General features: G+C 32.9%; 1 protein-coding gene across 15 annotated transcripts in view; it reads left to right on the top strand.

The window, feature by feature from the left end:
* The window catches only part of LOC129755607 (tropomyosin-2), a 146,335-nt gene that overhangs the window by 81,575 nt on the left and 48,037 nt on the right, over positions 1–16,723 (top strand). For 8 of the 15 annotated variants that reach the window (XM_055752193.1, XM_055752188.1, XM_055752180.1 and 5 more), the window contains 2 exons: positions 6,462–6,595; positions 14,594–14,711. In XM_055752193.1, the coding sequence (XP_055608168.1) occupies positions 6,462–6,595; positions 14,594–14,711 (252 nt within the window). Of the gene's footprint in view, positions 1–6,461; positions 6,596–14,146; positions 14,265–14,593; positions 14,712–16,723 lie in introns of all 15 variants that reach the window. The other 7 variants (XM_055752189.1, XM_055752185.1, XM_055752183.1 and 4 more) reach the window with 1 other exon arrangement.

Raw genomic sequence — 16,723 nt, 5'->3', positions numbered from 1 at the left:
AACATTAAATTTTAAAGGAGATTATACTCATTTCAGAATTCCTTGTTCCATTATTATTAAAAACCTCATTGCAATTCTGTTTTCATATTTCGGGTTCTTTATCCAGTTTGGAATTCTTGATTTTCAGTTCGAATTATCATAAAAAATAGAAATGAAAAGCTGTTTTGTAATCGCTTAAATTTGGTTCTTAATTTCATTCAAAACTGGATACATGATTTTTGAAATTCATATGCGTTTTGAATATTAACGTATTCGAAATCTCAGAAATCGCTGGACCAACTTTATCTAAATTAGTATTTTTAAATTACCGAAAGTGTAGTGATGATCTTTGTCGAAAATAGTTTCATTATTGAATTTAAAACATTTGAGTTATGCTTCTAAATATAGCATAGCGGCAAGCAGGAAAGCGTGATATCGCGTATTTGGTACGTAATATGTTAAGATAATAATTTTCTGAATATTAAAAAAATATTTGAAACCATCCTGGGTTTTGTTTGATTTTCATTCGTAGGACTCAACCCCAATTCTTTAAAATCTCATTAAAAAAAATTAAAAAAATTCTTTTTCTAAATCCAAACTTTAGATATATAGCTTAAAAATGATGATCCAGAATTGAAAACTTAGAATTAGATTCACCTTTTTTTTTTAATTTTATTCACATTTATTTCAAATTTGCAAGTTGCATGAAAAGTAATAACAAAAATAATAATTTCAGATTGAAACCCAAAACATCAGAATTGAAATTATAAATTCATGGTTGAGAACCTTGAACAAATTTCAATTCTTGGCTTGTAATGGTAATGCTGATTTGAAATTCAAATTCAGGAATCGTGTTTTTACATCAGGAATCTCATTGAAATTCGAAAACAAATCTAAAATTCAAATTTTTAATTCAGGAGCAGGGCTTGTTTGTCAAGTCAGTTGGCAAGTCTATTGTCTCCTGAGCCGATGTCCGCGAGTTCGAGCCCAAGAGTAAACATCGAACACAGTTGTATCGGATAAGTTCTTAAATAACGATCCGCCAGGGGCAGAATTAAGATTTAGAATAAATATTCAAAATTTAAATTTGGATTCAGCTCAAATTGGTTTCAATTACGATAAAATTATCAAAATGACTTTTTCGTTGGGTAATTTATATTGCAATAGATCGCATACTTATAATTTTTATTGTTAGTTTAATTTTGAAATTTCAAATTCGTTAACAACTCATTTAGAATGGTTAAGCTTAGCTACAAATTTAAATTAGAATTGGAGAATTTGAGTTTATTTTTTTTTTCAAATTAGAAATCGTGATTTTTACAGGATTTGAATTATAGAATTGATTTTCGATGAGTTTTTTTTTTGTAATATTCCTGTAAAAGAAATTGCCAGAAATTTAAAAATTTGTATGTATTGTTTAACATTTGCAATTGCCGTTTTTCAATAGCCAAATTTCAAACTAAAAAATAAAACTTGAAATGAGTTTGCAAGAATCTGATTTTATTTTACTACCTTAACTTTTGAAAATTTAATTTATTTTGAGGGTTTCTTAAAAAAAACTTAATCTATGTTCAAATAAAATAAGCTAAGTTCGCCAGTTTTTGTAAGCAAATTTAAAGATTTAATCTTGTTACTGAAGGTTTCCTTATATAAATATAGCTTATAATTTAAAAAAAAATATGATGTATTTTCAAAAGCTTCTATTTTATACGAAAACCTGTTAATGTAAAAGATCTTAAAATTGAATAATCAAATAGCATAAAAAATTCTTAATTTGTGTTATGCATTGTTTGAGCAAAACTATCATAGCAAAAAATTGGAACCCAACAGCCCTCATGAGGCGGTTTATTCCTACGGTATAGGCTCTAAGGATCAATTAAACTCATAGGAAACATTTTTGAAAACTTGTTCTTAAAAAAATTGGGAGTTAAAACAATGGTTCTGAAAATATGACAATATAGATTGAATATCATTTTTCTTGAATTGATATATTGTACTAAATGTTTTTATTCAGGTTGGGAACATTTGAAAATGATGAAATATCTTTTTGTCAAACTTTTTTATATTTCCAAATCATGCCCTCAAGTTATAACTTCGAGTCTAACTAGGGTGGTCGGATTTACCGGTTTTTTTCAAATTCGGTATTTCGGTATTTGTAATTTATTAAACCGATAAAACCGGTATTTTTCAAAGAATTCCGAATTCATGAAAAGGTTTCGTCTAATTGTAGTAGTAATGACATAAAATGCTTAGAATTTATAACGCAATAGATATTGCATCGTTTTCAATTGAAAAATATGGTATTGTGCCTTTAAATTATCCCTCTGTCATACATTTATCATCACGCTCATGATAATCATTATTTTTGTCATCGTCATTTTATTATTATAATTTTGCATTGAGGTTGCAGAAATTATAGAAGTTTCATACAATTTTCGACGAACTTTTGTCCTAAACTCTGTAGAATAGTATTCAGATTACAGAACCGATTCTACAGATTAAGTAAAAAATTTTATAGTCTCATGGAAATGATATGAGATTTGATATACAAAAAGATGTTTCGTTAAAAAATGACTTAATTATTTTCTAAAAAAAATAAAACACTGTCACAAAGTTTTTGGTTGACTCACAAAATTACAGATTATTGTTGTCTAAAATACAGATGCTTTCCCGGAAACCTAGGTCGTGATAGCATTGAATTTGCCTTTACAAAATTAAAACGAACAAATTCAAATAAAAATCTATAAAAAAAACAGTCAAAATTCAGCAATAAATATAGTTGTTTGGATCTGATCCTTACGCTCTTTGTTGCTATAATACTGTTGCAAATTTATAAAAACTTTGTTACTGCTCTGTCTGGAAAAAGAAAATGCTTCAACAGTGTTGAAAATAAAAACAACAGAGTTTCATCAATTATCTTGAAAATGTTGAAAGAGAAACTTCATACAAAAATTCTAACATATGTTTAAGTGCTGACTCTGTTGAAACATTTTATGTTTTAAAACAAAGTAGGAAGTATTCAACATTTTTGGTTTTAAATTTTTGAAAGCCCGCGCACCGCTTAGAACGATTTTGATAAACTTGGCCTTTTTTATAGATTAAAAATTTTTGCATCTTTTATTTTTTCAGTTTTTCAATGCAAACTACATGAATTTCTTGTAGCTGTATCTTTTTTCCAGTCATTGTACATTTGTACAGAAGCGTTAGTTTGATAGCTGAACTGAAATGTGTTAAATTTCATGAAAAAATATCATCTGAAAGAGAGATGGCAGCTTGTCAATGCTCTTTTGAACGCCACTCTAGCTTTAATTCAAAAAGTTACATCGGCAAGTTTTAGCAATAATCAAATCTCACATAAACCTTGCAGTAAGGTTTATTTAGCTAAAAGTTTGAAACTGATTGAACAAAATATGAGTATTTGTACTCATATATATTTGTTAAAAAAACCATTTAGCTGTGTCAATTTTATTACAGTGCCAAAGAGGGATGAATCATCCTTCGGGATGAAAATCCCGAGAAAAAGTAAAAAAATACAGTGCCAAAGAATGATGAAAAATTTACCGGAAATACCGGTTTTTTTACCGCCCCAAAATCCGGTATTTCCTGTATTGGAAAATGGACGGTTTTACCGGTTTTACCGGTTTTACCGGTTTCGGTAAATTCGGTTAGCCCACCCTAAGTCTAACGTATGGAGATTAATTTGTGCTACGACTGAAAATCTTACGAGTCCTACTCAAGCTCAAGGAAAGAAAATTGTTTGTTTCTTGTGAAAAAAAATTGTTTTCATTTTCTGCGATTTTACTCAAAAATTCTGTGATACTATTTCCTTTAATTTCATTGAAAATTCATGACAAATTGGGTTTTTTTTACATTTTAGTTGAGAAAAAACAAAAAGGATTACGAATTTTTGCATCCTTTTCTAATTCTTAGTAAGAAATTTAAATTTTTTATTGGCATAAAAAATTATTACTTTGGAAATACATTTAAACTTTAAAAATATCTGTGAAATCTGAAATTATTTCAAAATTCTGTATTTTGTGACACAGAATCTGAGATGCAAATTTGTTCAAATCTCTTGGTGTGTTCACTTTTTGCACAAATTCTCATCCACGAGTCAGATACGTGAAATCTTTACTTATTGCATAGGTTCTTTTCCATCCTCAGTCAAATGGGAGAAATATTATCCCTTCAAATTGTAACAAATAGTTGGAATCGCAGTAATGATTTTATTCCCTTAAAATGTTATGACTACGAGTCAGATTCGTGGTATAGAAAAATTGTCGTAAAAGTATTACCCAAATGATATTTATATGAGCGAAGTTAGGTAACATCTTTGGGGTATTTCTTTAAAATAGGATGATGAAGAATGAATTAGAGATATTTTTTTTTATATTTTCACAATAGCGGAAAAGTTTGTAACATTAGATCTCACTTCAAGTATAGATAGAAGAAAGCTCCAAACTGTGTATGAAGTATTTTTCAACTCTGTTGGAGTTTTGAAGCCTTTTCTAAAATATATTTTATCCGTCACTGAGTTCCGAACCTTAACAATCAATAGTTATTAGGTTTGATCAAAACTACTCAGTTCGCTAAGCTACACAAGTGATGTTCCCTAAGGTAGCCATATGGGACCAATGTTCCCAAATAGTGATATGACTTTTTTTCTCTTTCTATCCTTCTCTTTAACAACCAACTCTATCAAATAATTCTTAAGAAGGTATACTTACCACGAAGAGCCAGTTTCCTTCAAATCAATGCGGAAAATGTAGATTCTTAGAAACCATACAACCTTTTAAAATATCGATAGTACTACAAACCAATCAAACAAATAATGAAACTGTATAGTAAATTGTACAAAACAATGTTTCACTTATCATAACGCTATTTGCTACGGCTCAGTTACGGTACACATTTCTAAGCTGAAAAACTCCAATTGTACACCAAACAAAACCTTCGGATTTGGCTCCATAAAGCCAATATCAGCGGAACCTATGGCATCAGAAATCAGTTTTCACAGATCGCTGATTGAACGATCACCGAACAACAAATTGGGGTGCAACGAAAATTGAAAAAAAGGTACTCAAACCGGAAACTAACTTTCAACTGTAAAAACCACCATCAGTACCAAAAACAAAAAAATGGTAAAAAAGAGCAAAGTTTATTTGGAAACTGCCGTTTTTTTTCAAGAGTAGTCTGTCTAGTGTCACGCCTGGGTGATTCGATTTTCACCCACTTGTGCACTCCGATCATCTACCATTAGTTTGCGTACTTTAGCCGATTGTTTGAATATAGAGAGGGAGGGTATTTAGGCAGATTCTATCGGTTCATTTTCCTGAACCGTAACGACCCGTATCTTGTCGGGTCGGTGCCATTTTGGTTGTAGCAAAACATTCCACCTTTCGATCACCATCATGGGAAGTTATCTCTCTCTCTTCGGTAACATTTGTACCGATCCGTTGAAGCAGAACGATCGATTGTTGGACCAGCATTGGATTCAATCCGAGCTATCGACTTCACGATCTAATCGGGGGGATCCGATGTCCCCCACATCACACACGTGGCCTAACCTAGCGATAGCTACTGCACGCCACCGTGATCGATTGAAATTGGAATCTCCACCTTCGATTGACATCGATGAATGCCGACGACGCCCTTCGACGTGCCATGGTATTTCATGGCTAGTGGCCGAGAACTGAATCCGTATCCGGACGGGGATGGATCGTGTGCTGCGCTTAGTGAGGTTATGTAATGTATACGCGCCACACGCGACGCGCAACGCTACACATCATCAATCGATGGACAATAAACACACAAAATACACACGTTTGCAATTCGATCTATCGAAGATCCCTTACTGATCGAAGTACACTCTAATCTGTGCGGATGCAAAAGTTGTCATCTGACTACTCTTGGATTGGATTCTTTAAAGTTTGGATTAAATTTTAAAGCCTCTTTTAGGAGTACCTAGCGATGAATTCTAGAAAAGTAGGAAAGTAGGAGAATCATAAGCCAATCTGAGATTTGGGTGCAAAGTTATTTTTAAAACACAAACGATGCGGGGAAGCTCCAGAATGCTTCTCGCCCGGCAGGTCATAAATTTCCTATCGAATTACATTGTGAATGGCGGTAGCGTCCATCGGACGCCATCATTATTGTGGTCATCAATTCGTTCTGAGCTCAGCTTAAATCCAATCACAACCAAGTTGCATATTTCAAAAGTTGAAACGGAACGTTTTGTTGCCATGGCTTTGGATTAAATCATGCCCAAGAAGGGGGTGTCACTAATCGATTTGAAAACTTACGCTCGTTTTCGACTTCTAATGTGTAGCAAAACGTCTTAAAAATATTTGTTTTTTTCTTTTTTGGTTTCATTTCTTTCATTCGAGTCAAAACATTTCACGCTTTAATTGATAGACCCACCTCAATAAAACTTAAACAAATGCTAATCCCCGTCTTTCTTTTTTTCTCTTCCCTTTTTACAGGCCGAATCCGAAGTCGCTGCCCTGAACCGTCGTATTCAGCTGTTGGAGGAAGATCTGGAACGTTCGGAAGAACGTCTGGCTTCCGCCACCGCTAAACTGTCAGAGGCTTCGGCGGCTGCTGATGAGAGCGAACGGTAAGTGGGACGTGGACCCCAAAGAAGAGGGGGATAAACTGTCCCCCAGGAGGTCCCGAAGAAAACCAACGGCTGGCGCGTTTGTGGGAAAACGACTTCCAACTTTACACATTTTTATCATACTTTACAGACCATATTTCATACCAAGTTGAACATCAATCAATTGAAAAGTTTATCGCGGAAAAGCTCTTTTTAGATTTGAAGTCTGCTTCTGGTTTTCAATTTGCTTCAGAATTTTAATCCTAAGTCTGTGTTCTGAATCTTGATTCTGGATTTGAATTCTGACTGTATGTATAGTATAAATTCTTTATCTAAATTTGAATTTTTAATTCTTATGAAAAAAAAAAATCTGTATCCTGTAACAGAATTCTGAATCTGAACTCCCAATTCGTTCAGTATTTTGAGTGTTGAACTCTGAGTCTGTTTTCCTCAGGAGATCCTCAGGACCAGAGGGGTGCAAGTGCCAAAATTATAAATTTTGAATTGGGTATACTAAAGGTCTTTATATCTTAATCTATGTCTGGTGAAAAACTGAAATTGCTTATGATTTTTTTTTTCACTTTTTCGCTTGAATTGAAGCTGCTTGAATAAGAAACATATATAAATTTTAGCACCATGTGAAATTTGAAGCCCGTTTTTTCGAAACTATCATTTGGGCACTTACATTCCCAGATCCTAAGCGCTCCAATTCTAAATTCTTGAGCAATATTCTTATGCTGAATTATTAATCGAGCACATAGTTTTTAACTCTGAATCTTACTTAAATTTTAATGTTGATTCTTAAACCTGAATTCAAAATTCTTAATTTGAATTTTAAACCTCCAGTTTTTTTTCCCAATCTTACCTCTGGATGTGAAATCATAATTTTAAATTCTGGATCTGAACTTTTCATTGAATTATAAATTTCAATCTTAAACCTCCAGTTTTTTTCCAACTTTATCTCTGGATGTGAAATCATAATTTTAAATTCTGGATCTGAACCCTTCATTGAATTCTTAATTTGAATTCTTATACCTACAGCTTTTTTTTCCAAATCTTACCTCTGGATGTGAAATCTTAATTTTAAATTCTGGATCGGAACCCTTCATTGAATTCTTAATTTGAATCTCAAACCTCCAGTTTTTTTCTCCAAATCTTACCTCTGGATGTAAAATCTTCATTTTAAATTCTGGATCTGCACCCTTCATTGAATTCTTAACTTGAATCTTAAACCTCCAGTTTTTTTCCAAATCTTACCTCTGGATGTAAAAATTTTAATTTTAAAATCTGGATCTGAACCCTTCATTAAATTCTTAATTTGAATCTTAAACCTCCAGCTTTTTTTTCTCCAAATCTTACCTCTGTGAAATCTTCATTTTAAATTCTAGATCTGAACTCTTCATCCCCGTTAACCTCTACTTAAATTTTAAATTTTGCTTTGAATTTTTGAATCTCTTTTTGCAATTTTTAGCATTATAATTGCAGGCAACTATAAATTCCAGAATAAACGTAGCAAATTAAACCTCGTTGAATTTTCAATCCAGTTTAGAGTTTAGTGTAGGAAACGTTTAAGAGTTTCTTTGACGACTCTGTTCAAATTGTTATATTTTTAGCTTTGGATCTGAGGGTGAGCAAAAAAGGATAAAAGCTTTTGAATACACTGATGAACTTTTCTGAACTTTCAGTTTTCCAGGGGTCATGTTACTTGACAGTTCTGTACAAAATCATGATCAGTTAATGCTCAAAGAAAGAAGATTTTGAAATATGCTCTTGGATTTGAATGTACCCTACATTAACTTCAGTTATTAGGGGGATGTATCTAAATGTTGAACGAAATTATAATTTCTCTAAAATTTTTTACAGGCTAAATTGCGAAATTTTCCCAACAGCATTACCTGTAATTTAGATGACCTTTTGAGAGAAAATTTCCCTTTTCATATGACCCATTCCAGTGTGGCGTCACAACGTTTGTAAAACAATTATTTTGTATATTATTTGAAAATTTTACGGTTCATTGCGCACATTGAAAAAACAAAATTATACCTCTAATTTGGAAGCAACAGTATTTGTATTGAACGAATAGTTATCAAAATATAAGCAATAGAAATCGTGACGTCACAACGCGCCGTTTTTTCCATTTTTCTGGTATTTTTTACAAAACCGTAAATTTCTGCTCTTCTATTCGATCAAACTTTATGAAAATTTCAAAAAAAGTATCAATGCTTTACAGCCAACAAATCGCTGTTTTTGATTTTTTGAAATTTTGATCTAAATTTATTTTGGAGCGATTTAGTTTCGTGACGTCACAACGCGTAATTTTTTTTAAACACGGTTGTGACGTCACGATATTTTATGTACAGCTACATGAAACAAATCAAACTATAATCTTAAAATAAATGCTTAATTTACAAAAAAAATAAAAATGCTTAGAAACTCAACAAATTATGATATTTGGTGATGAAATGGACCCATTTATTCCCAAAAAAAAATTAGTAAATTTAATACAAAAAGGCCCATATAACCAGATAAGGTTTGCAATATTATTCAAAATTTATTGTGCGATCACGTGAATACTTGAAAAAAAAAATACTAGGTAAAATTATTCTTAAAAGCGTTTAAATGTGTTTCGGAATTTTTTTAATATTTCATGATAAATGATAATTTCAAAAGCCTTCGATCTGTTGAAAATTTATTAATGGACACAAGAGTGCCCAAATCAGCCGACTTATGAAAATTTTATAAGTTCCAAGTTAAAAATGATCCTTGGCCAAGCACAAAGTCCAAAGCTATATTTGGGTGATGGCGCAATGAGCCTAAAATTTGAACGGAATTATGTGGAATTTTGTTTTTTAGGAACATGAAAACCCAGTTTTGCACCAATTTCTTAAGTCCCTCTCGGTCAATTTCTTTTTATTGTAGTTTTTTACGAAGCTTTTATTATGACAGATATTTCAACCCAAGGTTCCATTTCGATAAGTGTTATGATAAAAAAGATATTGAGTTTCAAAAATTCTGCTTAGCTTCTGAAACGAAAAATACATGAAGTAAATCGACGCTAATAACCCTGTTTTTGAAGCTGATTTTCATTTGATTTTATGAATTTGCAAAAAAGCTATCTGGTTCACCCTCACCCGTCTAAGATATTTGTACCCGTTACAGTCCCTGGAGTATCAATTTGACACCCCTGACTAAAACCAATATATCTCTCTTGTTTTTCAATCGTTTTACAAAATTTATAGTTTTGAAATCCTCGTAATGTAACTCAAATATGTTTCTCAGAAATTATTCACCTTCAGTTTTCCGTTATTTGAAGTCTAAGAAAAAAAAACCCGAAAAAAACATGTTTCGAAAAAAAAAAAAAAAAAAAGATTAAAGATCTGCTACGGAATGCTCCAAAAAAATTCACTTAGTGTTTAAGAAAGCTGAAGTTGCACATACAGATATAATTTTTTGAAATTTTTCAAGATCATGACCACAAAAAATATGAAAAAGCGGTGTTAAACCATACTTTTCAATGAACTGTCAAAATTGTTTAAGATACACCATATAAATTTTGAAAAGAGAATAAAAAGTTGACGTTATTTAGCACATTTGTGCATTTTTAGATTTTCAAAATACGAAACACAAATTTTATAACGAATTTTCAAAGGTAGCTGTTTTTTGAACCTTTTGTCAATTTGCAATTTCTCTGATTTTCTAAGACTTTTCTAAGGTTCAACTTTGCATTTGATTTTGAGTATACTAACGCAAGATTTCCGCAATTTTTTTCTGGTGCATATAAATTTATTTCGAAAATCTTGTGTTAATGTACTCAAAATCCAGTGCAAAGTTGAATTTAAGTCTTAGAAAATCTGAGAAATTGTAAAATGACAAAAAATTTAAAAAAAAAAACAGCTACCTGTGAAAATTTGTCAAAAATTCTGTGTTTTGTATTTTTACAACCTAAAAATGCAAAAATGTGCCAAATTACGTCAACTTTTCAATTATCTTTTCAAAATTTATCTGGTGTGACTTAAACAATTTTGACTGTTTATTGATTGAAAAGTACGGTTATTACACCACTTTTTTACGTTTTTTGATATCATGATCTTAAAAAATTTCAAAAAATTTATCCTTATGTGTATCGTATAGCTTCTAATTTCAGATTTTCTGGACACTAAGTGAATTTTTTTTAGCATTCCGTAGCTGATCTACAGTCTTTTTTCCGAAGCGTGTTTTTTTCAGATTTTTTTTGAATAATGGAAAACTGAGGTGTTGTAGGAAAATATTGTCTGGAAATTTGAGTTACATTACGAAGTTTCCATAACTAAAAATTCTGTAAAAATTGGTTGAGAAACAAGAAAGCGGTTTTAAGCGAGAATGTCAAATTGACACTCAAGGTCTGATTAGGGAGTTTTTTCCCTAGGCTTTCAGAGTGCCCCATAGAAAAAGTAATGATGCAAAATTAATGATTTCAAGAATTCGTTGAGGGTCCCTTTAGAATTTTTGTTTATTTGGATGCACCCGAATACAGCTACAAGCCGCCAAACTTCCAATAGTGTCATAATGACATTCAAGAGCTTTAGAGTTAAAAGGAATCGAAACCTGTACGATTCTATAACATTTACAAATGACGTTGGTCTGTTTTACGTGTAAAGTAACAGTTTTTTTTAAAATATTACTGAGGTATACTTTGAAAGTATTACAGAAATGTATTTTTTTCAAATTTTGAATATTTTCCTTAAATTCTTGAAAAACTTTTCAATTGATTGATTGACAACTTGTTCAACTCATTCTCATACATATTTAGTTTTTTAAAGCATTTACACTCTTTATTCACCGTCGATTCTATCGGACAGTAGAGCTTTAAAGGTTTACAGTGGATTTTAGTGCTTCATCATTATTTTATTTCTTAAAACTAGGTTAACAAACTGTTTTCCCTTCACCTAAGAGCCATTTACTCAGCCAAATGTAAACGTTGAACACTCCTGTTAAGCTAAGGTTGCCAGAATTTTTTTCAGCATGTATCCGTACCTGACAAATCCGGGCATTAGATCTCAAAATTGACGACCAAAAATCCGGAAAATATCCGGACAAATTTTGTCAAAACTCAAAAAAATCACGAAAAAAATATTTCCAATCATTTTTTTTCTATTAAAACTCATCGAACGATTTAAATTGTTTTTAAAGGCTCTGCTTAAAAAATTTCGTTTTGGAGCCATAAATATGTATACAAATTTTACAACCCAATTTTTTTTTTTTTGTTTGATTTTCCAAATAAAGTGAATAGATCCAGGCAAAATCTAGGCATTTTTAATGGAATCCGGGCAATCGGACCGGACTGTTCCCGAAAAAACAAAAGTTTTCAAAATCCGGGCAAACCCGGATGAAACTTGGCAATCTGGCAACCTTTTGTTGAGCTGTTATGTGACTTTTGTTAATTTGAGATATCTTGTCAAATACTTAAGCAAAAAATTGTTTGATAAAACAGACTCTTAAAAGTTTTGCAGGCTTTCTGGAATTGCTCATTTCTAGCACTTTGTTCGATGAATAGTTATCGTGACTAAAATTCTGCTTTCTTGAAGCTTTGACAGTTCTAAGATTGTTGGAAAATGTGGTGTTTTTTCTTGGGTTTCAAATATGCATTTTTAAAATCCGGCGAATCAAAACGCAAATAGGACAATCTGTCCTATTGAAGGTCCAGAGATCTTCCAATTTGATCTTTATTCTTTGGTGAAATCTGGATGTTCTCTAAAGGTTTTATAAAATCATAGAGTGATAAAGATATAGCTCAACTTACTCTATTTTATCTTTTAAAGTGAGTTTCAAACTATGCCATCAGAAGAAACTCTGTTTTATTTCCTTAGCCGCTATTTACTCAGCTTATTGTGGACTTGGAATGCTGATGTGATTTTTGGCTTCTTGTGCTAGCATATTCTCGAGGGAGGCAGATGACAATATTTCAGCAAAACAATATTGTATGAAAAGAGCAATATTACTTGGTGCTTATTTTCAGATTGCTCCGATGTGAATATAAAATTAAGAAAAATAAGCCGATCGGATAATTTATACGGCGAGTCATATTGTTGCATGGCGACCGTTAGAAAATAACTAATTTGCCGATTTTGTACTAGTTGTCTCGAAAAATTCTCTGTAGAGATCTCGAATGCTGCTGAAATATTTCAATATCTCTTGCAGCTTCAGATCTATCACGTGCTAAACTAAACAGATAGAACATCTAAAATTGGCTGCTTTTGAAGTGAGATTTGTTTGCTGAAGGGATAGATTTGACTCTCTGTCTTTATAAGCATATTCAATTTTGCTTTAACTCGAATATTTGTATCTTGTGGTAGAGATTTTTTTTCGAGAATAATCCCACGCCAATCCTGACAGGATAAATCACATATTTGGAATACTGCACGTTTGTACACATTTTCAGCAAAGAGATCCTTAGAGTGTCTTACAAAATGGCTAAATTTCCTTTTTTATTGGACTCACGAAACTAAGAAAAAATCCACTAGAGCTAAAATTTTCAAACTCAAAGTATGCTAGTTTTGTGCAAAAGACACAACACAATTGTAAAACTGTTTATTTCCATTGCTATCTAAATCTGTTACCTTGCAACAATTTTACTCCTAAATTAGCACTGTAGACTGACTTGGAGGCCATTTTTGAATTTCTGAAACCCTGGGGTCTAAAAAACTTTGTATTGATTCAAAACTCATCCATGATTTTTTGCAGAATTTTTAAGTAACGATTACATGAGTAAATTTAAACTTAAAGGTTTGTATGGGAAAATTTAAGATATTTTACGGAAAAATCAACATCAGTTTTGTTTCTTCTGTGAAACCGAGCCTGATAATGGAATTTGTGCCAATTAATAAATTCTTCTGAGGAAATTTTCCGCAGAACAACTTTTTCGAAGACTGTAACTACGTATCTTATTAGGCAAAAAAGGTATTAGCTGTTTAACAGGATTTTGTATTTTGGCATTGAAAAACAATAAATTCAATTGACATCACTGTATGTGTCTTGTGAAGTATACCATGAAAAGTAACGATGCAATACCTCACTAAGCACCCTGCAGTGATGTCAATTAAATTTATTGTTTTTCAATGCCAAAAGACATACTCCTGTTAAACAGCTAATAACTTTTTTGTCTAATAAGATACGAAGTTAGAGTCTTCCACAAAGTCGTTGAGCGGATTTTTTTTTGAAGAATTAATAAATTGGCACAAATTTCATTACCAGGCTTGTTTTCACAGAAGAAACAAAAATGATGTTGATTTTCAGTACAAAATATTCAATTTTCCCATACAAACCTAAAAGTTCAAATTTACTCATGCAAACGATACTTCAAAATTTTGCAAAAATCTGAAATGACATTATATGAAAAATTAAGCTTAAATTCATGTTTTTTTCGGATTGCGAATCCTGTTTTCGTCAGATTTAGAACAACGAAGTAATGAAAAATCCAATGTAAACTCGAAAATCCTACTGCGCCCCTAGAATTGAAACTCTTTCACAATTTTCAACATATGTATGTATTTCTAACCAAAACAATCTACCCACCCACACAACTCAACCCAACAGGATCAGAAAAGCGCTCGAAAACCGTACAAATATGGAAGACGATAGAATAGCGATACTGGAAGCTCAGCTATCCCAGGCCAAACTAATAGCAGAAGAAGCCGACAAAAAATACGAAGAGGTATTGTTGTTGTGGTAAAATTTACCATTCTCATTTTTCAGCAGCCGCTAGGTTCGAACCTTCACTTTTTTAAGGGTGGTTCGAAAAGTTAGGTTAGGGACGTTAGGGTTTATAACCATTTTTACACTTCCACAGGTCTTCGGAAAATCCCACACGCAGCCGCCAACGATCAAAAATGTCCTTTCTAATCAAACCATTTTCTTTCTTTCGTTTTCTTTCATTGTTTGAATTATTTTAATATACCGACAAAATTGGGTTAAAAAACTCGATTTTTAAATTTAACAAAAAAATCCTTCGAAATATCACAACCTTCAAACAAAAACCGGCAGTGCCCGCAAGGTTCTTGAGAACCGTGCCCTGGCCGATGAAGAGCGCATGGACGCTCTGGAGAACCAGCTGAAGGAAGCCCGCTTCATGGCTGAGGAAGCCGACAAGAAATACGATGAGGTGCAAAAGCCAGACATCACTTGAATTTTCTGATATTTGTTTTAACAACGTGTTTTTTTTTATCCTGTGTTACACTTTGATTTATCCCGTTGTTTTGTGAACATTTGTTTTTTTTTCTTTTTTAAATTGTAAAATCCCTCGTTAAAACCTTAACATCGATAAGATTAGTTGTTTACCTTTTCATTGTTTCATCACATTTATTTATTTTTTGCTTCTCTGACAAAAATTTAATCGCGCAATGATTGTGATACACAATAAATAAAAACTCTGATCCCTGATCTTTGGTCCAGAAAAATTGTTTCCGATATTTGATTCTGATTTCTGATATTTATTTTTCCTTGATTCTTAATTTTAGGTTCTGATTTCTGATAGCTGATCGTTGATGTCTGATATTTGATGAACGGATGTCGAATCTCTGATTTCTGATGTTTTCTGTCTGATACCTGCGATCTGATGTCTGATGACTGATGACACATGTCAGATGCCTGATGTCTGATGCCTGATGCCTGATGTCTCATGCCTGATGTATGATGTCTGATGTCTGATGTCTGATGTCTGATGTCTGATGTCTCATGCCTGATGTCTGATGTCTGATGTCTGATGTCTGATGTCTGATGTCTGATGTCTGATGTCTGATGTCTGATGTCTGATGTCTGATGTCTGATGTCTGATGTCTGATGTCTGATGTCTGATGTCTGATGTCTGATGTCTGATGTCTGATGTCTGATGTCTGATGTCTGATGTCTGATGTCTGATGTCTGATGTCTGATGTCTAATGTCTGATGTCTGATGTCTGATGGCTGATGGCTGATGTCTGATGTCTGATGTCTGATGTCTGATGTCTGATGTCTGATGTCTGATGTCTGATGTCTGATGTCTGATATCTGATGTCTGATGTCTGATATCTGATATCTGATATCTGATATCTGATGTCTGATATCTGATGTCTGATTTCTGATGTCTGATGCCTGATGATTGATATCTGATGCCTGATGCCTGATGATTGATGGTTGATGGTTGATGTCAGATGTCAGATGTCTGATGACTGTTGTCTGATTTCTGATGTCTGATGTCTGATGTCTGATGCCTGATGTCAGATGTCAGATGTCTGATGTTCGATGTCTGATGTCTGATGTCTGATGTCAGATGTCTGATATCTGATGTCTGATGCCTGATGATTGATGGTTGATGTTTGATGTCAGATGTCAGATGTCTGATGATTGTTGTCTGATGTCTGATGTCTGATGTTTGATGTCTGATGTCTGATGTCTGATGTCTGATGTCTGATATCTGATGTCTGATGTCTGATGTCTGATGATTGATGATTGATGTCTGATGTCTGATGTCTGATGACTGTTGTCTGGTTTGATAGCTGATGTCAGATGTCTGATGTCTGATGTCTGATATCTGGTGTCTGATTCCTAATGTCTGATTCCTAATGTCTGATGACTGCTGTCTGATGTCCGATGTCTGATGTCTGATGTCTGATGGCTGCTGTTTGATCACACATTTCTGATGTCTGATTCTCCTGTTGACTGATGTATAATGTTTGATAACTGATGTCAGATGTCTGATGTCTGATATCAGATGTCTGATGTCTGATATCTGATATCTGGTGTCTGATTCCTAATGTCTGATGACTGGTGTCTGATGTCCGATGTCTGATGTCTGATGTCTGATGGCTAATGTCTGATCACATATTTCTGATGTCTGATATCTATCTGATGTATAATGTTTGATAACTGATGTCAGAGGTCTGATCTCTGATTTGATGTCTGATTTCTGATGTCTGATCACATGTCTGATTTCTGATGTCTGATACCTAGTGTCTGATGTCTGATGTCTGATGACTGGTGTCTGATGTCCGATGTCTAATATCTGATGTCTGATCGCACATTTCTGATGTCTGATGTCTGGTGTTATCTAAAGTACAATGCTTGATAACTGAAGTTAGATGTCTGATTTCTTATGTCTGATGTCAGATTTCTGATGTCTTATTTCTGGGACTTGAA

This window comes from Uranotaenia lowii, chromosome 3 (assembly GCF_029784155.1).
Source record: "Uranotaenia lowii strain MFRU-FL chromosome 3, ASM2978415v1, whole genome shotgun sequence".
NCBI lineage: Eukaryota > Metazoa > Arthropoda > Insecta > Diptera > Culicidae > Uranotaenia > Uranotaenia lowii.
This window is presented reverse-complemented; position numbering and strand designations above follow the sequence as displayed.